The 26011-nt window shown below is 36.3% G+C and overlaps 1 protein-coding gene across 2 annotated transcripts in view; it reads left to right on the top strand.

The window, feature by feature from the left end:
• Positions 1 to 1829: 1829 nt before the first annotated feature.
• Positions 1830 to 26011, top strand: part of LOC149833466 (uncharacterized) — a 30601-nt gene continuing 6419 nt past the window's right edge. The window contains exons 1-7 of one of the 2 annotated variants that reach the window (XM_090012849.1): positions 1830 to 1927; positions 11275 to 11393; positions 12271 to 12518; positions 13414 to 13533; positions 13678 to 13834; positions 23011 to 23153; positions 23257 to 23292. In XM_090012849.1, the coding sequence (XP_089868975.1) occupies positions 11318 to 11393; positions 12271 to 12518; positions 13414 to 13533; positions 13678 to 13834; positions 23011 to 23153; positions 23257 to 23292 (780 nt within the window). In that variant the 5' untranslated portion in view covers positions 1830 to 1927; positions 11275 to 11317. The remainder of the gene's footprint in view (positions 1928 to 11274; positions 11394 to 12270; positions 12519 to 13413; positions 13534 to 13677; positions 13835 to 23010; positions 23154 to 23256; positions 23293 to 26011) is intronic. The other variant, XM_090012850.1, reaches the window with a different exon arrangement.

The raw sequence follows: 26011 nt of genomic DNA, 5'->3' as shown, positions 1-26011 counted from the left end.
ATTGGACTCTAGGTAAAACTTGAAAAATATACGCGATCTTTGAGTATATCTATGATTCTATATACCATAATTAAGCTATAACATTATATAAATGTTTTCATAGCTGTCAAGATGCTTAACATATATCAGATGAAAATATACAAACACATTGGAATTTCATTTTTTTGAGGAATATTTGAACTACATTTTCAAGAGTGCACCCGTACCATAGTTACCAGAAGCTTGTTGCTACATGGAGAAGCTCACTTCCAAAGCACGAAACTTCTCGCCGAAATCAGAGGAACCTTTGAGAAACCTGCTCTTGAAATATGGGAAACTTGAGTCCCTTTAGTGGGAAGCCCGCATTCTCCTCCTTTCCACATCAATTCACTTTCACCTAGTGTTTTGGTTTCACTTGTCATTTCGCACTCACTTTCCCCTCAATTCTTATATTTTTATATTAAAAGATATTAAATTTTTTTATAACAAGCTTGTATGTTGGTTTATATAGTTTTGTACTTGTGTTTGTCTTTTTTTATTTGCTTTCACCTGCTTTTCATATTGCTTTCTATATGTTTCTTTTTCATTTTTTAAGTACTTGCATAATCGCTTAACAATCCTATTCCGCTTCTGGCTTCATACTATTTTTTGACACATGCTTCCCAATTGTGTCCATTTTGTTTCCTGGTAACTATGACCCAAACTTTGAGAAATAGCCATCACAAGGAGAACTTCTGTGTGCTAATCAAACCAACACTTATGATGATCCAATCATAACCTACACCAAAAGAGTTGGGGATAGATTAGGGATGTCAATGGATTGAGGGGAAACGGGGCCCTGCCCTGCCCTGCCCTGCCCCACCTCACCTCACCTCACCTCACCTCACCTCGTCCCCTTTGGACCAGGGATGGAGGACATAAAATGGGGAGGGACTTACGCTTTCCCCCATCCCCGTCCTCGATCCCTGCCTTGCCCTACCCTGTCCCCGAACCTTCTTTAGAGATGGCAGTTGACCGAGGGGAAGCGGAGCCCCGCCCCACCTCTCCCTATTTGGACCGAGGATATTGGCGGGGATGGAGGTTAAAATCAAAACCCGTACAAAGATGGAGGCAGGGATGGAGGGTAGGATTTTGAGATGGGGCAGGGGTGGAGACCTTGTCCCCGCTCCAGCCCCGGTCCACTGCCATCCCTAGATAATCGGATTGGATTTAGGAGGTCTAACTATCGGCAACAGTGCTTATCAACGTCATAAATCTTGGAGTACATTTGATTTAAATCGGGTTAGAATCGTTCTTTCAAACAAATGAAAAAATGATTGGCGTTTACTCAATTTTCTCACATTGAAGCAAACGTGGGAGAATGGAGCATGGGAAATAGACTCTCATTCCGTTTTCTCATTTACTGCCAAAATCAGAACTACAAGGGGCCACTTGCGATTCTGATTCATACGATTCCAAACCCCCTTTGGTTTGGAATCATACGGTGGGCGCCAAACCAAACGTACCCTTGATATCAAGATTTTCTCAGAGAGAGAAAATCTCGCGATAAATTAAAACATTTTATTTTTTAGAAAATCTCAGCAAATATAAACCAGTTAAAACATAGAATAACATGAACAGGAAATATGAAAAAATATATAAAAACGTGAAGAGCAACTTTTATTGAGCAAAATATGGAGTTAAATGTCGAGTTATCCTTAAAATGGAAGTTCTCCTGGAAATATTACAGAATTTTCGAGTTATATATGGGTGCCCGAGAAAATCCGATAAGCTGGCATTATTTCGTAAATAACGGCGATAAATTGCCAGATAGGTGTTTATAACCCCGACTCGTGTCCGACCAGCAGATCCGGTTACCAAGTAGGGAGACTGGAAATCCCTCGTCTGCCTTACTATCACATTGTCGAGAATGGAGTGCACAGAGGCTTTCGCCATTGTCCATTGAGAGGTAAGGATAATCCTCTCTCTCTCTCTCCTGAGTCAAAATTCATTGTGGATGAATGGATGCCTCATAGTAGAATTGTTTGATGTTTTTGGGTTTTTGGGGATGATGGTTTTTCTTTGCATTCCGTATGGGATTGATGTGTTCAGTTGCTTCTAGGGATTTCTCTGATGCTTCAAGTTCTGCCTTCCGCTTCTTTGTTGTTTTGGGATGAATTATGAATGTAGGTATGAATCTGATGTTGCTAATTTTCTTGTTTGCTGCTTTTTTCTTAATGGTGGTGGTGATATTTTTTGTTTTCCCTTGTGAATGGGTGATAAATGTTGGATTTCGGGGTTGTTTCTTTAGAGTTCGATTAACGGTTCTGAGATGGTCTGCATGCATGCATGGGGTTCTTCAAAATTTGTAGTGATTTTTGTTGTCTAGAGAGTTTGATCCCTTCGGGTAGGTTAGAGAAGTTTGAAGGAATATAATACAGTTCATTGATCAAGAATGAGTCCTCTTTAGTAGAAAACCATGAATAGACTTATAGATGGATGTTTACGGGCTTAGTATAGGCATGCCTAATGGCAGGAGAAAAATATGCTCAACTTGGATTAGTTTTGGTTCAGACTTCAGACTTCAACCGAGGTGCAGGATGATTGAGCTATGCACTGATGTTTCAGGTTTGCTTAAATCGATATGGACTGTTCGCAAGTGAAGAAATAAAAGAGAAAACTGAAAAAGCAGGTAGATCACTGTAATGTAATCTGAATATGGTGAAAGGAACTTGTGCCGCTTTCCTGAACAAGTGGAAACTTTTTGGAACCCTAATATTTCCATGTAAACAGGAATTTGACCTTTTCCTTTTCTTCGGTTTAGATTCCAGTAAGGATATGATAGATATATAATTGTATCTGTTTGATTGAGCTGTATACTTTATGATTTTGATTTTCATTCAAAAGGGAAAAAAAAAGCATGCCTGAGCTACGTAGAACACTATTCGGGAATTTTATGCATAGAAAAATTGATTTATATGTTATTTTGTACGAGTGCATTCTTGGATGCAATTGAGTCCTTAATATATGTAGAAGAATATCTTTTTACTGCTGAGAAGGTCGTAAGTGGTGTTAACCTGTTGACCCCTGCATTGGTTTTTGGGATGGCTTAGTAATTAATATGGAACATTGAGAAGTGGGAAGTGAAAGGGAAATACAAAAGTAAATAAATCACTCTAATGTAATCCAAATTGTCGAAATGGAATACTTGGTGTTGCCTTTCTTGAACAAGGTATGTGAATTGTTTTCGTTTAGTTATTCCCTTGTAAACAGGACTTTGGTCTTCTCGTTCTCTCTTACTTTAGATTCCAAATAAGGTTTTGTTACATATATAGCTATATATGTACTTTCTTGCACTTCAATGCGTATGAATGTATGTAACTCTGCATGGGTGCACCTATATATTGACGTGGGCTTTAATTCTGTAGGAATGCATTTTTGGCTGCAATTCTACATGGATCCATATGTTAAGGAATGCTGCTTTAAGCCTTTAACACTGGGAGGATTGTGGTAGTAGACTTCACCAAAAGGCACAAGACCGATGAGCTGTGCATTGAGTTTTGGGTCAGCTTAAAAATCAATCTGTCCTGTTAAAAAGTGAGAATGAACGGAAAGATGAACAAGTAAATAGGCCATTGTAATATAAAGAATTGTTGAAAGGGGAGATTGAATACTACCTTTCTAGAATAAAGAAAGTCGAATGTTTTCTTTGAACCCTAGTTATTTTCATGTAAATGGGGTGTTGGCCTTCATTTTTTTCCTTCTTCTGGACTTCCATATAAGGATGTGATGCATATATAATAATATATGCCTATCATGTTCAAACCATAGTCGCCTCCACCTTGGATTGTCTATGTCACATAGGTACGGGGTGAGTACAAGGTGCAACACAAACATGAAGGGTACAATACGTAAATTTCTAAAAAGATGAGTATGTGTGTATATATATATATATATATATGCATGTGTATTAAGTTATAAACACATACACACACATGCAAAATTTGTTATACACATACTTTATAAGATGCTGTAGATATGATATTATAGATTATCAATTATGAACTTAAAATCTAAAGCATGTCAAAGGTATATAGTTAACTAACAAATAATGATCAACGCATATGTAGTTAATAGTAGAGACTTTTGATGTCAAGCATAGCCTACAGACTGGTTGGATCGTAAGATGAATGAAATGGGTTGAGTTTAGCTGGAAACCTAGACAACCTATACTCAGGAGTACCCAATACAGTTATAGGTACAGCTGTGGACGATACTGGTACGGGGGCTTGGTAGAAGTACCTATTTTACATAGTGAACTGTGCATTGCCAAGTGCTTAAAGACGCTACCATGTCAGGGTTCGACTATAGGATATTTGAACTAAAAAGGACCTCAATTTCGGTTGTAGGTGACAGCCCAAAGTAGAGTACTTAATAACTTCATTGCAATTGCATGCATGAACTTGCTTGTGGATTTACCTACATATTGACGTGCAGTTGTGCACATTAATTTCTACATTAATGCATTCTCAGCTACAACGGCACACATATATGTGGAGAAATATTTGTCTACTACTGGGAGGATCATAGAATGATCCTTCTCTACTCTCGTCTGGATGGTTCATGTGCTCGTGAGGCCAAAAAACACTTTGGGTGCTGGACTTAGTGGAATGTGCAACATGCACTGATCTCTTGCTTCATTGGTGCTAATATTGCACCAAAAATGGTAAGGGTGGGCAGCATGGTAATCCTAAAGGTAAAATTGGGTATTTCTTACTAGGCTGACAGGGGCTACTCTAAGACTAGGTCTTGCTGTTCCAAACTGCATTGGGCTAGGCCCTTATTGTGCCCACCAACTAGGCTATAGTAGTCTAGTACATTTGTATCAGGCTGTATTTGATTTATGCGGCCTTTTCTTTCTGCAAAGCTTTAGAAACGGAAATTATGTTTATTATTTAACTTCCTTATTTGCTTTGTTTTTTCCTTTTATAAGATATCTATTAGAAAAGGAAACAACATTTATTATTTACCTTTCAATGATTTTTTTACTATTCACTATTTAGGAAAAGTGGTAGTCGCCTACCACTTTTCTGGCCTACCATGAGCGAATGGGTGTTTTCTTTTTCTTTTCCTTTTTTTGCAAATCTGATCCTGCAGATGTGTTTGACATGGTCGATTTGCTAGGAAATGACACTTGGATCAAGTGTTTTCGATAAAAAACATGATTTTTTGAGCCTTGAATATTTATGAAAATTTTAGACGGTCGGTTTTTAAATCTTATAAAAACCTATGTGTGTTGGAATCAAACAATCCAAGTGTAGATTCCTATAAAATCAAGCATGTAGAACACATCTATATGGTCAGATTTAAGGAAAACATGAAAAAAGAACCTTCAAAATCCTGATCAGCTGGTAGTAGACCAGAAAAGTGGTAGACAGCTGCCACCTACTCTTGCTATTTATATTTAAAATTTTACTTGATTACCTTAATGATAACTGATAAAAATATAGGTCTCTAGCATTTCATTAGTTAGTTATTTTAACACTCATTATCTCCTTTACTTGTGCCATGTGGCCGCGTTGGGCTGACCTAGGTCAAGCTTCTACTTTTGCTATTTGTGAGGGTTTGCACCTAGAGCTTGAATTAGTATTCGGCTGATATGCCTGCCAAAAGAATGCTTAGGCACTTCATATCCTGGGGCACACCCATCCTGTGCACACCTCTAGATAATGGGAAGACCTCTCAGAGTATGAGGGCATTGGGCAGTTTCCAACATAAGCCTAGCATTAGAAAGTGAAAGTAATTGTAGGTCATGGTCATGTGATGGAGTTATGCCAAAGACCCCTAAAAGGACGGGACCAAAAAAATAAAACATCAAGAAAAACAAAAATATTACAATAAATAGTTAATTTTAGTAAAAAAATATGATTATAACTATGAATGAAGTATGTAATTCAATGTAACATATCACAAAATTCATAAAATTGAACATATAAAACATTATATATATATGCACAACACACACACACACACACACACACACACACACACACACACACACACACACACACACACACACACACACACACACACACACACACACACACACACACACACATATATATATATATATAAAACTGAAAAAAACAGATTTTATACATGTATACATATATATGTGAAAAACACAAGCATACATGTAAAGAGTAAAAATAAAAAAAAGCGGGGGATGGAAGAAGAAAAGAAGAAGAAGAAGAAGAAGAAGAAGAAGAAGAAGAAGAAGAAGAAGAAGAAGAAGAAGAAGAAGAAGAAGAAGAGAGTGGAGGGGCGAGAGGAGGAAAGAAGAAGAAAAAAAAACAAGGAAAAAAAAGGAAAAAAGAAAAAAAAAGTGAAAAAGGAAGAAGAAGAAGAGAAGGTGGAGGGGTGAAAGGAGGAGGAAGAAGAAAAGGAGAAGAAAAAAAGGTGAAAATGAAAAAGAAAATTAGTAGAAGAAAATGAGAGAAGAAAAAAGAAAGTGTTTGAAGCAGGAGGAAGAAGAAAAAGAAGAAAAAAGGAGACAAAAAAAGACAATCACACCCCTACAGCTTAGGCAGGAAAACAAGGCCCTACCGCATAGACCCATAAGCCTAGGTGGTGGACCTATGCTTAGCCCGCCTGGGCGCCACTTTTGACAACTAAGGAGAGGAGCACTGTATTTTGGCCTTGCAAGGCTCTCTCTCTCTCTCTCTATATATATATATATATATATATATATATATATATATATATATGTGTGTGTGTGTGTGTGTGTGTGTGTGTGTGTGTGTGTGTGTGAGGAAGCAAAAGGAAAGGGCTAACCTATGTAACAGGGGCATGCTAAATAGATCTTGCGTGATGAGATGACCTGACAAGATGATACACTTCTAGAGAGGTGGACACTTACTTTCTCCAATATGCAAGTCAAACTTCCTTGATATTGCAAATGTGCTTTTCTTGCTGGAGAATTTGATTTTCCTTGTTAAAAATCGTGTTTCTTTAACCAGGTAAAAGTGCTGGAAAAATGCATTCAAAGTAAAACACACATTTTAACACCAACACCAACCCTCCCACACACACACAGGCTGCTTGTGTCTAATCCCTAAACATCATTAACAGTTGCTTCTGCCACATTGCCAAATTACCTAAAACCATTGCTTTTTTCAAGAGTTTGCTTCCCAGGTGTTCACTTTTTAGGGCTGTGGTTTCTGGAAATGGAACGATGCAATGTGATATTACATCATGCAACAGATGTGCTCTAAGTGAAGATATCTCTGTTTGGTAGTCTTCTGTTTTTTGTAGTTACAAGCTTATGCTGCCACATGGTTTGGCTTGCTCTTCTGAAACTTGTCTTCTTTGTACTCCTACTTATGTACACACACACACACACACACACACACACACACACACACACACACACACACACACACACACACACACACACACTGTCACATAGGTACGGGTACGGATGCGGCGATGCGGCACTTTAAAAAGACTTGGGTGCGGGGAGGGTATATATATAATTTTTAACAGTTTTAAGTTAACACTACGTGTATGTGTGTGCATTTATGTATTTATATATATAATATAGATAAAACTGGACTTGATTAGGGTTAATTGAATCCACTTTTGGACAGAAATGGACCTCAGTGTGGTTGACTTCACCTGACACAAAGGAATCCATGTCCAAGCATCACACCCGCACGGGTGCAGGTGCGACGCGGGTGCGGTGCCCCTGCTAGAAGATGTAATGAAGTGCCAAACGAGAGGCGAAATCTCCAAGAGTAAGCACGGAAGCACGCACATACACAAGAGGCCACTAATGGGCAAAATAAACCACAAAAAGTGGTCAAACGCACAAAGAGGTAAAAAAATATATTTCACTCATAAAATGCTTCATAAGAAGCTTGAAGAATACATGGGGCCATGCCCCTTATTTATACACAGCAAGGGACCCAAGGAGGGGCTCCCATAGAGTCGTTGGAGGGGTCCAACGACTCTATGTGGACCCCTCTCAAACAATAAAAAAAGAAAAACTAAAAAAGTAAAAAAGGAAAAAGAATAAAAGCAAAAACTAAAAGGAAGCATATCTAGGATATGCGTGAATAAGTGAAATGACAGAATTACCCCTATCGGGTATTACAAAATAAATATATATATTTATATATGTAGATAGACACATAGACATATATATGATAATATATATGTGTATGTGTCATAATCTATATATATAGATATATATATATATATACAACATATTTTAACACCCCCCCTCAAACACACGGTGAAATCACCAAGAGTTTGCTAAGGAGAAAGTAGAAGCGAGGCGATGGCAAAGCTTTGGTGAAGAAGTCCGCCAACTGATATTCGGTAGGAACATATGGGAGTTGAATGGTGCCCCGTGAGAACTCATCACGAACATAATGACAGTCCATCTCAATGTGCTTTGTTCGTTCATGAAAGGTGTGATTGCTAGCAATATAGATAGAGCTCTTGTTGTCGCAACACAACTTTGAAGGAGTTGAGAATGAGACACCATTCAACTCCCATATGTTCCTACCGAATATCAGTTGGCAGACTTCTTCACCAAAGCTTTGCCATCGCCTCGCTTCTACTTCCTCATTAGCAAACTCTCGGTGATTTCACCATGTGTTTGAGGGGGGGTGTTAAAATATGATGTATATATATATATCTATATATATAGATTATGACACATACACATATATATTATCATATATATGTCTATGTGTCTATCTACATATATAAATATATATATTTATTTTGTAATACCCGATAGGGGTAATTCTGTCATTTCACTTGTTCACGCATATCCTAGATATGCTTCTTTTTACTTTTTCCTTTTATTCTTTTTCCTTTTTACTTTTTCGTTCAATGCTTTTTCCTCATCTCCTTCAAACTTAGTTAACTTCAATTGTGGTTCTGGAATGGTTCCACATACGTAACCCCAAAGTTTTTTACCTTTGAGATTATTTTCCATAGCGGCCGCCCACATGCGGTAATTGGTCCCATCCAATTTGAATGAGAGATCGATTTTTGCATCTTTGTTGGCCATCTATAGAAAAAGAATTTTGAATACAAGAGAGAGGGGAGATATTACTTGTCAAGAGAGGATCCGATGAAGCCTTCTCAACCAAGGCTTTGATACCATGTAATGAAGTGCCAAACGAGAGGCGAAATCTCCAAGAGTAAGCACGGAAGCACGCACATACACAAGAGGCCACTAATGGGCAAAATAAACCACAAAAAGTGGTCAAACACACAAAGAGGTAAAAAAATATATTTCACTCATAAAATGCTTCATAAGAAGCTTGAAGAATACATGGGGCCATGCCCCTTATTTATACACAGCAAGGGATCCAAGGAGGGTCTCCCATAGAGTCGTTGGAGCCCCTCCAACGGTCATATTTATGACCGTTGGAGGGGTCCAACGACTCTATGTGGACCCCTTTCAAACAATAAAAAAAGAAAAACTAAAAAAGTAAAAAGGAAAAAGAATAAAAGGAAAAAGTAAAAGGAAGCATATCTAGGATATGCGTGAACAAGTGAAATGACAGAATTACCCCTATCGGGTATTACAAAATAAATATATATATTTATATATGTAGATAGACACATAGACATATATATGATAATATATATGTGTATGCGTCATAATCTATATATATATACATCACATTTTAATAGAAGATTCCGTGTTACATAGCACACAGTATGTGTAAAGCTATCAGACCTAAGGACCAAGTTTTGGGCATCTGCAGACATCAGTTTCAGTTAAATGACTATTCTACAACCAACCTTTTGATGCTTCTTTGTAATTTTATCTTTGTTTTTTTTTTAATTGGACTGCATTGTTGTGGCCATTTTTTATAGTTTTATCTAAAATTGTGACTTGCAAGCACTTTGGTGATTATAATTTGAAATATGTTTTTATATTAGTCATGAAATAAATGATTACAGTAAAAATGTATGTGTGTGTGCATTTGTGCATGTGCATTGTGAATGTATGCTTCAATATTTTGGAAAAATAAAAAGCTCCCACAGAATTTCTTTTCTTTGTTTAGGTTTTTGGACAGAAGGAACAATAGCTTGCAGTATTTCAATGTTTAGTGTGAGTGCCACATTTTTCCTAGCTACACACTTTATACTTTCAAGGGTTTGATATTGTAATAGCAAGAATTTCACTGAAATCATAAACTATTGATCTCGTTTATTGTTATTGTTTACCACTGCTGCTGCTGCTGCTATTATTCTAATATGATTACTACTGGTAGTTCAGTTTTTGTTCATTGTCATTTTTCAGTGCTACAGCAATTTTTTAGAAACTTAGTTGATCCGGTTGAAGATTTTTCAGCAGGCTACAAGATAAAAATATAAGTTGGGTGGTAAGGGACATGCTAAATGAAACCAGCAAGGTATAGAACTGAAGTTTTGTTGGTGTTTTTGCTTCCTTGATGCCTTGTGAAACTTTAGTAAGTCCTATGTTGACACCATATCCATAGGAAGCTTATTATTACTAAAAAGGTCACTTGTTCACTTCCATAATGGAATTACTGTTAATATATATATATATAATCATATACATATTGTTTTTAACATGTATACCTTTTTGTAATAGGTCAGGCCCATTAGGGGCACTTTGGTCTTTTCCATTTGTAATAGGTGCTGTCCTCTAGGGACAGTTTTTTGCACTTTATTATTTTGTATTTTATTTTTTGTCTTTTTACATTTTTTGAAGGGGCTCTATGGTCAAAATGACCATAGAGTCATTGGGGCTCCAATGCTCATAAATATGACCGTTGGAGGGCTCCCAACGACTCTATTGGGAGCCCTCCCTCTTTCTCTTGTACTCTATAAATAGGGACCTTTGGTCCCCATTTGTTTTAATGCTTTTGCTTAAGCATTTGATCAATAAAACATATTTTTTATATTTGTTATAGCCATTGTTGGCTTTTGTATTATGCCAAAGTGGACTTGTGCATCTGCACTTTGTGTTTATGATCTTGTAAGCCCTTAGAGGCTCTTGTTTTGTATTTCCGCATACTTCAATACAATTATGTGCAAGCATAACGATGGGTGAGAAATTATGCTGTGTATCTTGGAAGATTTTCATAATAGAAAAAACAAATTCATAACAGAGCAATTCTTGGCTTGTCTACAAAAGAAGTGCTGCTTGTAGACATAATTTCTTTTTTCTATTATTTTAAGTTTTTTTTATCTGTGAGTTGTGTTTTAGTGTTTCTATATTCCTTTTCTGATGATGCCAAAAATTTCCATGTTTTGTAGGTTCTGTTTCTTATAAGGTGTTCACTTCTTACAGCTTGGCACAATGAATAGCACATTTAACGGTCAGATTTTGATTGACAAGCTTGCAAAGCTAAACAATTCACAGCAGAGTATAGAGAGTATCCTCCTAAATTTAGTAGTTAATTTCATGCTTGAATTGAACTGCATGCTACCGTTGCTAATATAGTGGCTATAAGGATTAGCTTTCTCTGGTGTGGGGAATTGTGTTTTTCATTACATGAGTGAATATGCTGGAAAATTCTTGATCTGTGAAGCTATGTCAGAATTTGGTTTCTGTAACCCTTTCGAGAACTGGCATAGTACATGATTGAGAACTAGGAAACACCAATTACAGTTGTACATGAATGCTTCCCTTCAGACTCTGGAAGCATGAGGTTAGTATCAAGAGCCTGCTTAAAAGATTCTGAATTCTAGTGGCAGTCTGAGGCTTTTTGTAAATATTTTTGCTAAATGTTGTGATTGTGAGTTGAGAAAGCAACATTATTTCAAATCCTACTGCATCAATTAATTGAGATCTCTGTACATATGTAGCATAAAGTGCATAATATTAAGCACCTCTATTGGCTTAGAATAAATACAAGTGAAACCATGAAACTTTAGACTGGCACATCCATTGTTTGAACAGAGATCCACAAACTCAACTTGTATATTGGAATTGCTGCTAATTCTGTTTGTGGTTTCCAGCTCTAAGCTCAGTGAGCTTCATCAGTTCATCTTTGACATGTTTTTTTTTAGTAATTTAGCAAGTAAATATTTTAAGCTATTCAGGCTTTGATTAACACAACCACAAACTGAACTTGTATATTGGAATTGCTTCTAATTCTGTTTGTGGTTTCCACCTCTAAGCTCAGTGAGCTTCATCAGTTCATCATTGACATGTTTTTTTGTAATTTAGCAAGTAAATATTTTAATTTTTTCTACTTATATTCTTGCTATTTTATGCATGTAATTGTAATCCTTAAAAAATAAATCTAGCTTTGTCTCACTGGTGTATCTTCCATAGAAAGAATGCAAAACAAGTTGTGGAAACATGGGATAGGCAGTTCCATTGTTCACCAAGGGACCAGAGGGTGTCATTTCTGTATCTTGCAAATGATATTCTGCAGAACAGTAGGCGGAGGGGCTTAGAATTTGTTACCGAGTTTTGGAAGGTTCTCCCAAGTGCTCTTAATGATGTACTGGAAAATGGGGATGAGTTTGCAAGAAGTGCTACAATGCGACTGGTATGTGCTTCTAATTTGTTTTCTTCTTTTTTTGAGTACTTATCTATGAGGAGATAAGCTGCACTTGCATGCCTTTCTTTTTTTTTTTCTTTTCATACCTTCCCAACTGTAGTGCCCTTTTAATTTGTCATATGCATGAATTTTGTTGAATGTTCTGATCACAGTACATGTTTTTTAAGCTGAATCACTTATCTGTGATATTCTCATTTTTGGATTTAGTTTCATCATTGTTTCATTGCATCATAATCCCCATGGGCTATTTTACATGTCACAGTGTCATATTGCATATAGCATCTTTGATGTTCTTGCTATCTTGTGATAGCAAAATGTGCCTTCTGCCTTATCCCCACACAACTCCTCCTCCTTTTAGGGGTCTTTAATCTGCCACCAGAAGTTCCCTCACTGTTATATCTTCATCTTGCATGCTGTAGAATGTCTCTCTTTAAGTGACAACTACCTGATGTTTTGCTTGCATTGCTGCCCACCATTGTCAGAGTTTTTACTGCCATAATCTTTTTTATTTTTCAAGTAGGAGGCCTTTGAGTTTCTTTTCCTCCAACATTCAGGATCCATTAAATCACTCTTTTTCTTTCACCACTTATCAAATTTATACTTTCAGGATCTTCGTAGAATATGTAGGATTTATGGTTCATATTGATTTACATGCTTTAGGAAGTGTGATGATTAATGAGCTGTTACTGCTACACGGTCCTTGATTTTTCAGGTTTTCATTTTCTCATAAAAGTACAATAAAAGTGATCTTCCAATTTAATAGTCTCTTCATATTCTGTGGAGAGGCTTGTGCTGCTCAAGAATCTTTGATGTTTAACCTGTGCATTTTTCTCTTCTTTATTCTTTTGATCAGAATCATCACTCTGTTTTGGTTAATCTCTAGATTGACATATGGGAAGAGAGAAAGGTCTTTGGCTTACGACCACAGACCCTCAAGGAAGAACTCTTGCGAAAAAATGTCGGAAACTCTGGAAAAAGTGGAAGACAGTCTAGTTTCAAAGTGGTAAGAAGGATTCTTCCAGGTTTTTTTTTGTTGGTTTCTTATGATGCTATTTATTTTTTCCTGTCATGCATTATAGAATAATACTGAAAAGTATCCTTGCATCTGAGTTAATGATGTTCTTTTTTCGCTTATTGGTGAATTCAGAAACTTGCTATAGGAGATGCCCTAGAGAAGATAATCTCTGGTTATGAGGTTGTGTATGATGGCCCTGTGGATGAGGACTCTTTACTCAGCAAATGCAAAACTGCTATTAGTTATGTTGAGAAAGTTGAGAAAGAAATGGGCAATGATCGTGCAGCAGGTAAATGCATAGGCTTTCCATATCACGTATTCTGCTTTTGTTGATTCTCTCAGAAAATTGGAGTTAGAAGATATTTTGCTTAAGAAAACTATTGACATGCTTTTGGAACCTAGATGGTAGCATATGGAAAGAAAAATAGCAATGGTAGTGGGCTTGCAAACATAGTCTGCATAAAGCTGAAAGAACCTTTGTGGAACTATTAACCTGCCATTCTTGTTCCTTTATGTTTATTTTTTTTAAAATCTTGCTTTCTAAGAAATTATCTTCCATAGGCTTCCTCTGATTATCCTGTTTGGAAGGCTGGGGTAAGAAGCTAGTTTGCTTGAAGTGCAGAACCATGGGCATGCTTATAAACCAAGTGGTTTTTAGATGGTGGCATAATCTTTATGTCACCCTTGATGAGATATGTAGTTCTTTTCACTGTTCAGTTAATTGACCTTGAGTATGTCATTCCTGTTCTTGTAATCTGCTTATTCTTCTAATCATTTGCTATCTTTGAGTGATTATCTTCCAGTAATTTCTTTTATGTGCATGATGTATATGAATTTGAGAGTGTGAGGGCATGAAAGCCTCATGTGCACCCTATGTCACACATACTCTTCTAACAGGGCACCACACCCACGGCCCACCCACACCCAGGCGGGTGCGACACTTGGACACAGTTTCCTTTGTGTTAGGTGAAGTTAACCACATTGAGGTCCATTTCTATCCAAAAGTAGATTCAATTAACCCTAATCAAGTGCATTTTTATCTATATTATGCTGTTAAAATATATATATATATATATATATATATATATATCCTCCCTGCACCCCCGCACCCAAGTTTTTTTAAAGTGACGCATCCGCATCCGCACCCGCACCTATGTGACATAGTGTGCACCTAAGATTAAACCATTTCACTTGACATTGCTGGTGTAATGAACCTATGGTTATGGTACTGGATTACAGATTTTGGAAATAGCCTCAGTGGTGTTCCTTCACATCCAAGTCTACTGTTATTTCAGTGACTAACATCTAACATATTATTTTTACAAGTTCCAGGTGAGACAACCTGAGGGTTAAGAAATTAATGATTGTTGGAGAAGACTTGGTTGTTAAAATATGTATTTGCTATATATACACATATATGCATGTAAATATATGTATATGTATATATATATATTTCTATTTTTTAGAATGTATTTTAGGCCTTTTGTAATTCCCTTTATTATAAGGGGTATAATGGTATTTAGCCATTATGGCCGCTGGGGAATGGCTATATTGGCTCCTGTCTCTCCCTTATAGGGGACTTCTTGTCTAATAAATTCATTTATTTTAATTATTGAGTGCCTTCTTCCTAGCTGCCCTCTTCCTAGCCCTTAGTGGCTTGTTGTGCTTGTGCATGTAAGAAGATGAGTTCTTGGATCATCACCAATCGAAACTTCAAATAGCTCCAACCAAAAAGCCGTGAAAGCTCATTCACAAGAACCACAAAGGTTCATACAAAATACCCGAAAAAGGGTATACAACAATAAGAAAGAAAAAATATATTATTGAATGGGAATCACCCTTGAGAAAAGCTTACAATGTAAGGGGGCAAAGCCTCATATATATACACATAATAAGAGGCTAGAGGAGGGAGTCGTTGGGCTCCCAACGACTCTTTTGGTTTTTGTAAGTAAAAAATAAAAAAAGGTAAAAGTCATATTCTAAGTTATTCTAACTAAAATAAAGAAAAAGGTAATTCCTAGTTAGCTTAGGTTATTACAAATTATTTAACACTCCCCTTCAAACTTACTATTGGATAACCGAAAGTTTGTCCAAGAGAAAATAAAATCGATGAGCCACGACAAGAGACTTGTCTCATAAATATTATCTTCAAAAGAAAGCCCTAACTCTTGCTCAAGGCGAAATGACCATTAGAGAATATTTGTCGAACTTTCTTCCATTTGGGACGAGCTTGCTATGCTCAAACCAAAATGGAGTGGAGAGGCGATTGAATTTCGTCATAAACAATTGAAAGAAGATCGATTCTTCAATTTTTTGAATGGGCTAAGGCCCAAATTTGAGCAAATAAGGTCTTCTCTCTTGTCCTTTTTTACTCCTTCTCTTGAGGATGTTCTCACCAAACTAAGTGGAGAAGAGACTCGCATGGGTATAAGTAAGCAAGGGTCAAATGTGCTTGCAGTTTCATCAAATTCCGAAGAGAATTATGGGGTCAATGCCGTGTTGAAGCCTGAAAATAATTTAAGAGCTTATTACCCCCCCTCATTTTAAAAATCAAAATCAAGGAAGTAACGGTGGACAATGTGGAAAAAAAGATTATAGCAAAATTATTTGCCATTTTTTTAAAGAACTGGGGCATATCAAACCCGTCTGTCCTAAGTGAAAAAAGTTGTTAGCCATGACCACCACCTCTCAACCGCAAAAGGAGGAGAATTCTTCAAATGGATCTCTTTCCCTAAATCAAATTGTGGAGGCGTTTCAATATTTTCTTAAGGGAGCCATCTCGGGAGTCGTGTCTACTTTTTCCCCTTCAGGTAAAAGTTCTTGGCTTTTGGACTCATGTGCTTAATTTCATGTCTCCAAATATGTTTTCTCTTTCCGAATATTCAAAAAATATCTTTCCATCTTTTGTTTCTACTGCAGATGACACTTCTCTTAAAATTAAAGGCGTTGAAAATTTTGAAACTCAAGACTTTTTCATTCCCAAAATTAGATTTATACTACAATTGAACTTGAACCTTCTCTCCGTTTCTCAACTCTCAGACCATGGATGTGATATTAAATTTTTCTCTGATAAATGTTTATTACAGGATCGTCGGTCCGAGAAGTTGATTGAGGAAGGCTCTAGAAAGGGAGACTTATACTATATGGACTCTCTTTAATTTCCTAAAAGTTCTTTTTGTAATGTTGCCAACATAAGGATATAAATGTTTGGCACAAAAGACTTGGTCATCCTAATATTACCAAGTTATCCTATTTACATTTTGCTAAAAATCTTTGTAAAAATACTTTCTTGTAATGACTGTATTCTTGGAAAAATGAGAAGTATGCCTTTTGAGGAAATATCCATGTTTACTTCTAAACCTTTTGAAATTATTTATTCGGATGTTTGGGGACCGACGCCTGTTGCTTCAAAGGGAAGATTTGCCTATTATGTGATCTTTATGGATGACTTTTCTAGGTACTCTTAGATATATTTTCTCAGACATAAGCATAAAGTTTTTTCATATTTTAAATCATATCATGTGATGATTAAGAATCAATTTAATAGCAACCTAAAGATATTTAGAACCGATTCTAGAGAAGAGTATCTCTCCAATGAATTCAAGAAGTATCTTGAAGATAATGATATTGCTCATCAAAGGTCATGTCCTAAAACCCTCCAACAAAATGGGTTGGCCAAAAGAAAACATAGGCATATCATTAAAACCACTCGAACTCTTCTCATATCTCAAAATATTCCAAAAAAAATTTAGGCCGAGACGACTCTTGCATCTGTTTACCTTATCAATTGTCTACCATCCATAAATTTGGATAAAATCTCTTCCTTTAAAATATTATATAAAAAAGAACTTGATTATAACAGACTGCGGATTTTTTGTTGCAAATGCTTTGTCCTTACGGATAAGAATGCTAAACTTTCACCTAAAGCTATTTCTTGTGCCTTTCTTGGCTATTCCGAGACTCAAAAATGATTTCATTGTTATGATTCTAAAAATGATAAGTTATATGTTTCAAGAAATGTGACGTTTTTGGAAAATGAAAGTGGCTTTAAAAAAATGATTCTCATCTCGAAAATATGGACTGCTCCTTTTTATTTGACCTATTATCTGGTAATGATGATATGTCTAGTGATAATGAAATATCATCAAACCACGATAGTGATAATGAAGTAGACATTAATGACTTCAACTCACCTAGTGTTCAAGAAGATAGGGCATCAAATGATCCTATAACCTATTCACGTAGAGATAGAAGTACTTTTAGGAGTGCAATTGAGCAATATAGTGATTCTATTCCCACACATTATCCCAGACGATCTGAAAGAAATAGGAAGCCTCCAACAAGATTTGTCTCTTTTGACTCATTTTTACCTAAGTATAGAGCTTGTCTTAGTGTTATTCATTCTTACTTTGAACCAAAGAATTTTGAAGAAGCTAAAAATGCGTAGAATGGCAAGAAGCTATGAAAAATGAACTCAAAGCTCTTAAGAAAGCTAACACATGAGAATTTCAAACTCTACCATTTGGAAAGAAAACTATAGGTTATCGTTGGGTGTTTAAAGTTAAGACTAAGAGCGACAGATCTCTTGAGAGGTATAAAGCTCGCTTAGTCGCGAAAGGGTATGGTCAAGAATATGAAATTGACTATGAAGAGACATTTGCACCTGTAGCACGAATGGTTACAGTTAGATGTCTTATCACTATTGCGTATATTAAAAAATAGAATATTTTTCAAATGGATGTTAAAAATGCTTTTTTAAATGGTGACCTTAATCAAGAAGTTTATATGGATGCTCCACCAGGTATGAAAATTCCTAAAGATCAAGTTCTTCATCTTCGAAAAGCTCTTTATGGATTGAAATAGGCTCCCAAAGCCCGGTATGACAGATTTAACAATGTAATGTTAAAAAATGATTTTTCTTCATGTTATACAGATACTGCATTATTTATCAGAAAATCCGATGTAGGTATTGTTATATTATTATATGTTGATGATATGTTAATAACAGATGATGATGTCAAAGGAGTCAAGAACATTAAATCTGTCTTGACTTCGAAATTTGAAATATCAAACTTAGGTTTTCTGACATATTTCTTGGGGATTGAGGTTGCTTACTCTCAACATGGTTATTTTTTATTTCAAACTAAACTTTCTTGTGAGATTATTGACAGATCAGGAATCTCAGATAACAAAATTTATGAAACTCCTGAAATAGTGGGCTAAAAAATGAAGATTGATGACAGGATTCCTCTGACAGATCCTACTCCTTACAGGCAACTGGTAGGCTCACTAATGTATCTTAGGCATCACCAGGCCTGATATATCACATGCGATCCACATTGCCAGTCAGTTCCAACATGCTCCTACATCGGTTCACATGAGTGTAGTTCTTCGCATTATCAGATACTTAAAGGGAACTGCAAATAAGGGAGTATTTTTGTCCTCATCTTCAGAATTAAATTTAATTGCTTATACTGACTCTGATTGGGGAGATAACCTTAATAATCGTCACTCCAACACTGGTTTCTGTGTCTTTTTAGGAGAATGATTAGTCTCTTGGAAGTGTAAGAAGCAACATAAAGTTTCTCTGTCCTCCACTGAAGCTAAATATAGAGCCATGACATCCACAACCATGGAAATTGTATGGATTCGACGTCTTCTAGAAGATATGGGAGTTTGTATTAAAGAGCCAACAAAGTTATGCTGTGACAATAAAAGTGTAATTTATCACACTTTTCATGAGCGCACGAAGCATATCAAGATGGACTGCCACTATGTTAGGAAAGAATACTCGAAGAAGGTTATTGACCTCCCGTACGTGATGTCTGAGTACCAACTGGCTGACTTCTTTACTAAGACACTTTGTTCGCCTAGATTTCATTTTCTTCTTGGCAAACTTGCGGTCATTACACCGTAAGTTTGAGGGGGGGAGTGTTAAAATGTAATCCTATCTTTAGTTGTATATATATATATCCGTATATATATAGAGAGGGATACATATACATATATACTATGTATATATGTATATGTACCTCTTTATATATATAGATATATATATATTTATTTAGCTTATAATACCCGAAAAAGGGTATTTCTGTAATTCCACTTTTTACGCATATTCCATTCAGAATAGGATTGTAATTTGTTTTTCTTTTCTTCTCTTTTATCTTTTTCTTTTTTGCTTTTTATTCTTTTCTTTTTTTATTTTATTTATTCCACCTTGGGGGGCCCAACGTAGACGTTGGACCCCTCCAACGGTCACATTTATGACCGTTGGAGGGGCTCCAATGACTACATTGGAGCCCCTCCGAGGTCTCCAATGTAATCCTCTATAAATAGGGGCTCTCTCTCTTTGTTCTCTCAACCTTGTGAGCTCAAGCTTTTCTTATTTCTAATATATTGTGGCATTTCATGCCTTGTGCATGTTCGCATTGTTTTATGCCTTTGTGCATATTAGTTCAAGTATTCTTTGAGTGACTTTGTGCACATCTCTTGTGAGGGTTTAGTGCTTGTATGCCTATTGTCTCATTGAAGACAATTTTACATGGTCGTTCCCCAATCAGCTTTCCTGACTGGTGATCCTGCACTCGACAACCACGAGAAGATAATGAAATATTACATCCATGGTCAGATAATTGAGAGACAGATAAAAGATTTAGGTTAAGTTTATGAATATATCTAATTTGTGGAATACAAAATCTTTTTAAGTTTTGAGAAATATTTTCAAAATTTTCTATTCCTTTGATTTCAAGAGATCTTCCATTGACGGTAAAAACATTTGATCCACTTGAGTTAGGACATTCGGATAACATATCAATGTTTGGTGTCATATGAAAAGAGACACCTGAGTCAAGGAACCAAAGAGATTTACCGGGATCCGAGATGCCGACGGAAGATACTGCAACTCTAGTGGATGAAGATGCTCCTTTGAGTAGAGGTTGAAGTGTCTCCACTAATTGTGTTAAGAACATGATTCCAATGGATGGTTCGTTTGATTCTTATGGAGGTTCGACAAAGGCAACCTTCTTCTCATAGGGTTTCTTTAATTTCGGACAACAAGTTTTTACATGTCCCAGTTCACGGCAATAGTAACAGATGACTTTCTTTTTTTCAAATTCATTTCCTTGTTTCTCATCATTTGTCTTCCCATAGTGTGAAGGTTTGTAGGTACAAACATAGTTTTTCGGTCTAGATATGGCTAGAACCGAGTCATCATCACACTTGGAGATTTATCTTCTTAAGCTTATTTTCTTTCATGCTTAATTCTTCTATTGTGTCTTTTATTGAAGGAATCTTCCCTCGATGAAGAAGAACAAATTTGGTTGATTCAAATTTCGATCTTAATCCACTAATAAATTAGAAAAAAAGCTTCGTATTTATTTGGTTTTGACGGAATTTTATGTCTGTTGGACAATGCCACTTCGGTTAAAAAAGAGTTAATTCTTCCCATAATTCGGACAAGCTATTATAGTACTCTCTAATGCTCTTGTTCTCTTGAACCATATTTCGTACCTTGTCTTGTAAATTGCATACATATGCAATGTCTTTAAGAGAATACATTCTCTAAAGGTAATCTCATGCATTATTTGCATGTTCAAATTTTGCAAGACGTGAACATTTTTTGATATCTATACTATTAATGAGTTAAGACATAATCTTGGCATGTCCCATTCTCCATTCCTTCCACTTTTTTTCGTAAGTGGTAATGACTTTGGTTTTCTCAACCTTCGTAAGAGGTATTTCTTTCTTACCTTCAATCTTTGTAAGGATTAGCTTAGGTTCCAAATCGGTCCCATTCACTAATCCCCACGACCCCTTTCCCCATATAAGGTGCTTCATAATTGAAGCCCATATAACATAGTTTGAATGATTGAGCTTAATGGGTTTAATGGTGATATTATCATTGTCATCCATTTTACAAAGTTTGAGAAGGAAAATAAAGAAGAGGAATATAGAAGAAGATGAGAGATGAAAGTGAGAATAATGGGTACTCCACCACGGGTAATGAGTATGAGTGTTCCTCCAAGCTTCCAAGCTTTTACACGATCACGATTTCACATACACTTGAAAAGAACTTCACTTCTTTTTCAAACTTTGAATAACACGTTTTCCGATGCACCGAAAAAGAACTTAGCTTGATCATTAAGTTCTGATGCTATGTAAGAAGATGAGTTCTTGGATCATCACCAATCGAAACTTCAAATAGCTCCAACCAAAAAGCCGAGAAAGCTCATTCATAAGAACCACAAAGGTTCTTACAAAATACCCGAAAAGAGTATACAACAATACAATAACAACAACAACAACAACAACTACACCTTCATCCCAAAATAATTGGGGTCGGCGATATGAACCAAAAAAGAAAATCACTCTGGGTCTTCCACATGAATCCTTCTCCTCTAATCATTTCTATCCAATGCCATGTCCTCGGTGAGGTTCAAAGCATTCATATCCTTTCCTATCATCTCCATCCAAGTCTTCTTAAGCCTACCCCAACCTCTTTTAACTAATATATTTTCCCATTTCTCCATCCTTCTAACTGGAGCATCATTAGTTCTTCGCCGAATATGTCCAAACCACCGTAAACGATTCTCTCTCATCTTATTTTCAATGGATGCAACACCTACCTTCTTACGTATCTCTTCGTTTCGAATCTTATCTTTTATTGTATTTTCACACATCCATCTAAGCATACACATCTCAGCTACACTCATTTTTTGAATATGATGTCTCTTGGCAGCCCAACATTCCGTACCATATAGTAAAGCGGGCCTAATTGTCGTCCTATAAAACTTTTCCTTCAACTGCAATGGCATTCTACGATCGCACAATACTTCAGTTGCACTTTTCCATTTCATCCACCCAACATTTATCCTATGATTTACATCTCCATCAATTTCTCCATACTTTTGAATGATAGATCCCAAATATTTGAAACCGTTATCCACCGGTATTTCTTGCTCACCGAGCTTCACTACACTCCCATCACATGATGGGATGGTACAACAATGAACAATAAATAGCAAAAGTCCACCAAAATGTTCTGAAATAGAACCTCTTAATGTCCTATACCAAAATTTAACAGGAATTAATCCTATTAAGCTTGTAATAATGTGCAAGCTCTGTTGGCCCTTTTGGCATAACTATGTAGAATTTCTGCCAATCAAAATGTGCTCCTTGTTATGTTTACTCCACCTTAGAACTACATCCCTTTTGTTTAAGTACAACTCTTTCCACTTCAGTTTTATCTTTTTAGGACCAAGAAGCTGTTGATACTCTATTTTTACCTGCATTTGATGGATGAAGCCTTGCTAGCTGATGCTTATCATGGACACATATGTTGTAATCTAGTCTTAATCACCCACCCACCGCCCTTTACTCTGTGTCGACCCATGTAACTTTCTCATGAAATCCTCTATCTATCTATACTTTTTTGTTGATTTTTTGTCCATTTCTGATTTGTAGTAGGACAATTCAATGGATCAGTATTAGTTGAGGAGATCCAAGGGCAGAATGCTGTGCTAAAGGAATGTATTGAACATCTAGGAGCAGCTGAATCATCAAGAGCAACACTTGTCTCTCACTTGAGAGAGGCATTGAAGGAACAGGTTGGTTATGTGGCAAACTTAACATTTCTAAAATGGGTTGTCTCTTTTTATCTACTTCCATGTCCTGGGTATTTAGTAAGATGATTGTTTATCTCTTTTGCAGGAAATCAAACTTGATCAAGTCCACAGTCAACTTAAGGTGAACTTGTGCTGTGATCAACTTCTTGATAAGTGGATAGGCTATAATATTGACACCTTCACGAGCTTTGTGATTCTTGACATCTTCTTGATGTTGGTTTATGTTTCTGAATTTTAGTTCAGACATTTTTTGCACATTTTGTTCTATTTACTTGTGTCCTTTGTGTGTGCATGTATGCTTCCGTACACACATGTGTGCACTTGCAAGGAATTCCATATTAAATTCCCTATGTTTTTCACTGGAAGTGAGAAGGTGTGCCATGCTTTCTTAGAAATTTTATACTATAACACTCATTTCCCTTATGTTTTTCACTGGAAGTGAGAATGTGTGCTATGCTTGCTTAAAAATTGTATGCTATAACACTTACTTTCATGATAATTTTTCTTTCAAAACCTACCAAGTATTTGTTTTGTTCTAGCTTTAAGCAGTGTATCATATGGTCTACATGTAATTTTGAAGAGGACACAAAAATTAACTTTTGGCTAAAGTGGCAGTACCTTGAAATTTGTTCAAAGTGACATAAATAGTGATCAGAGGACAAGAGAAGTGAGAAAGGTCTTGAGCAGTAGCTATGGTTCTTGTAATTCTAAAGTGGACTGTTCTCACTAGTTATAATGGGAAACCACAGTTAGCAAACAGTTATTTCAAACATAATGCATTTACTGCATGCAATTTTTAAGAGTTGACATAAGCATGGGTGGCATTTTGCAGAAAAAGCATCCATGAATATATTGAATATGCCAAAAGAATTATGCATATTACCATCCATAATTTCAAAACACAATTTACAGATGTATATGTGAAAGTGTCTACAAGGAGACAATACACATACAAGCACAAATACTTTACAAAAGATGTGCACGAAGGCACTCACACAACACTTGAACAAAATACGCACAAATGCGTAAAAATAGCAAACATGCACTAAGGCATGCATTTTATAGAAAAGACCAAATGCTTGAGACTCTCAAGCTTAAGAATTACAAAGGGAGAACACCCCTATTTATGCACATTCAAGGACCCACATGGGGGGCTCCCAAAGGAGTCATTGGGGAGCCCCCAACGACTCTATTGAGATGCCCCCAATGTGGTACGAAAACCTATGTTTAAAAGAAAATGAAAAAGAATAGAAAAAATAAAAGAAAAAATTACATGCATTATTCCAAGTGGAATATGCATAAAAGATGAAATTACAGAAATACCCTTTTCAGGTATTATGATTAAAATATATATATATATATATAGAGAGAGAGAGATACGTATACATACATACATGGTATATATGTATATATATATATATATTCTTACAATAAGATTACAAAAAATGAGATACATATTTTAACACCCCCCCCCTCAAACTTAGGGTAGGATGACCGAAAGTTTGCCAAGAATAAAGTTGAAACACGGAGCACACAATGCTTTGGTGAAGAAATCTGCCAACTGATATTCTTAACTTACGTATGGAAGATCTATGACTCCTTTTAGATAAGCTTCTCGAACATAGTGATAGTCCATCTCAATGTGTTTGGTCCGCTCATGAAAAGTATGATTTTTGGCAATGTAGATGGAGCTTTTGTTATCGCAGCATAACTTGGTGGGCCCTTCTATGACAATTCTCATATCTTCCAAAAGTTGATGGATCCACACAATCTCCATGGTAGTAGTGGCCATGACACGATATTCAGCTTCAGTGGAGGACAAAGACACTTTTTGTTGCTTTTTACATCTCCATGGAATTAGTGAATCACCTAAAAACACACAGAAGCTAGTGGTGGAGTGATGGTTATTCGGGTCACCTCACCAGTCAGAATCAGTATATGCAATTAATTTTAAATCAGAGGAGGAGGACAAGAAAACTCCCTTATTTAGAGTACCCTTTATGTATCTTACGACCCGTAAGACAACACTCATGTGAATTGAAGTTGGTGCATGCTGAAACTGACTTGCCGTATGAACTACATGTGAGATATCTGGTCTGGTAATACTCAGGTACATCAACGATCCTATAAGTTGTCTGTAAGGAGTAGGATCTGAGAGAGGAACACCATCATCAATCTTCATTTTAGCTCCTACTATAACAGGAGTTTCACAAACCTTATCATCTGTAATACCTGACCTGTCAATAATCTCAGATGCAAGCTTAGTTTGAGACAAAAAAAACCCTCTATGAGAGTATGCTACTTCAATACCCAAAAAATAAGTTAGAAATCCCAAGTCAGACATTTCAAACCTATCCTTTAAAATTAATTTTATGCTTTTAACCCCTTTAGAATCGCTTTCGGTTATAAGCATATCATCCACATATAGAAGCAAAATAACAATCTCTGTATTAGTTTTTCTAACAAATAAAGCAGTATCAGTCAAGCAAGAAGAAAAACCATTTTCTAACATTACTGAGTTAAACCTATCATACCAAGCCTTAGGGGCTTGTTTTAAGCCATAAAAAGTTTTTCTAAGTCGAAGCACTTTCCCTTGGGGAGTCTCCATTCCAGGTGGAGCATCCATATATACCTCTTCATTTAAATCACCATTCAGGAAGACATTCTTAACATCCATTTGATAGATGTTTCATTTGTTGATTGATGCAACAGTGATGAGACATCGGACAATGACCATTCGGGCCACAAGCGTAAAAGTTTCTTCATAGTCAGTCTCATATTTTTTACTATATCCCTTGGCAACTAATCGAGCCTTATATCTCTCAAGAGATCTATCGCTC

This window comes from Nuphar pumila, chromosome 7 (assembly GCF_984573655.1).
Source record: "Nuphar pumila chromosome 7, dmNupPumi1.hap1.1, whole genome shotgun sequence".
NCBI lineage: Eukaryota > Viridiplantae > Streptophyta > Magnoliopsida > Nymphaeales > Nymphaeaceae > Nuphar > Nuphar pumila.
This window is presented reverse-complemented; position numbering and strand designations above follow the sequence as displayed.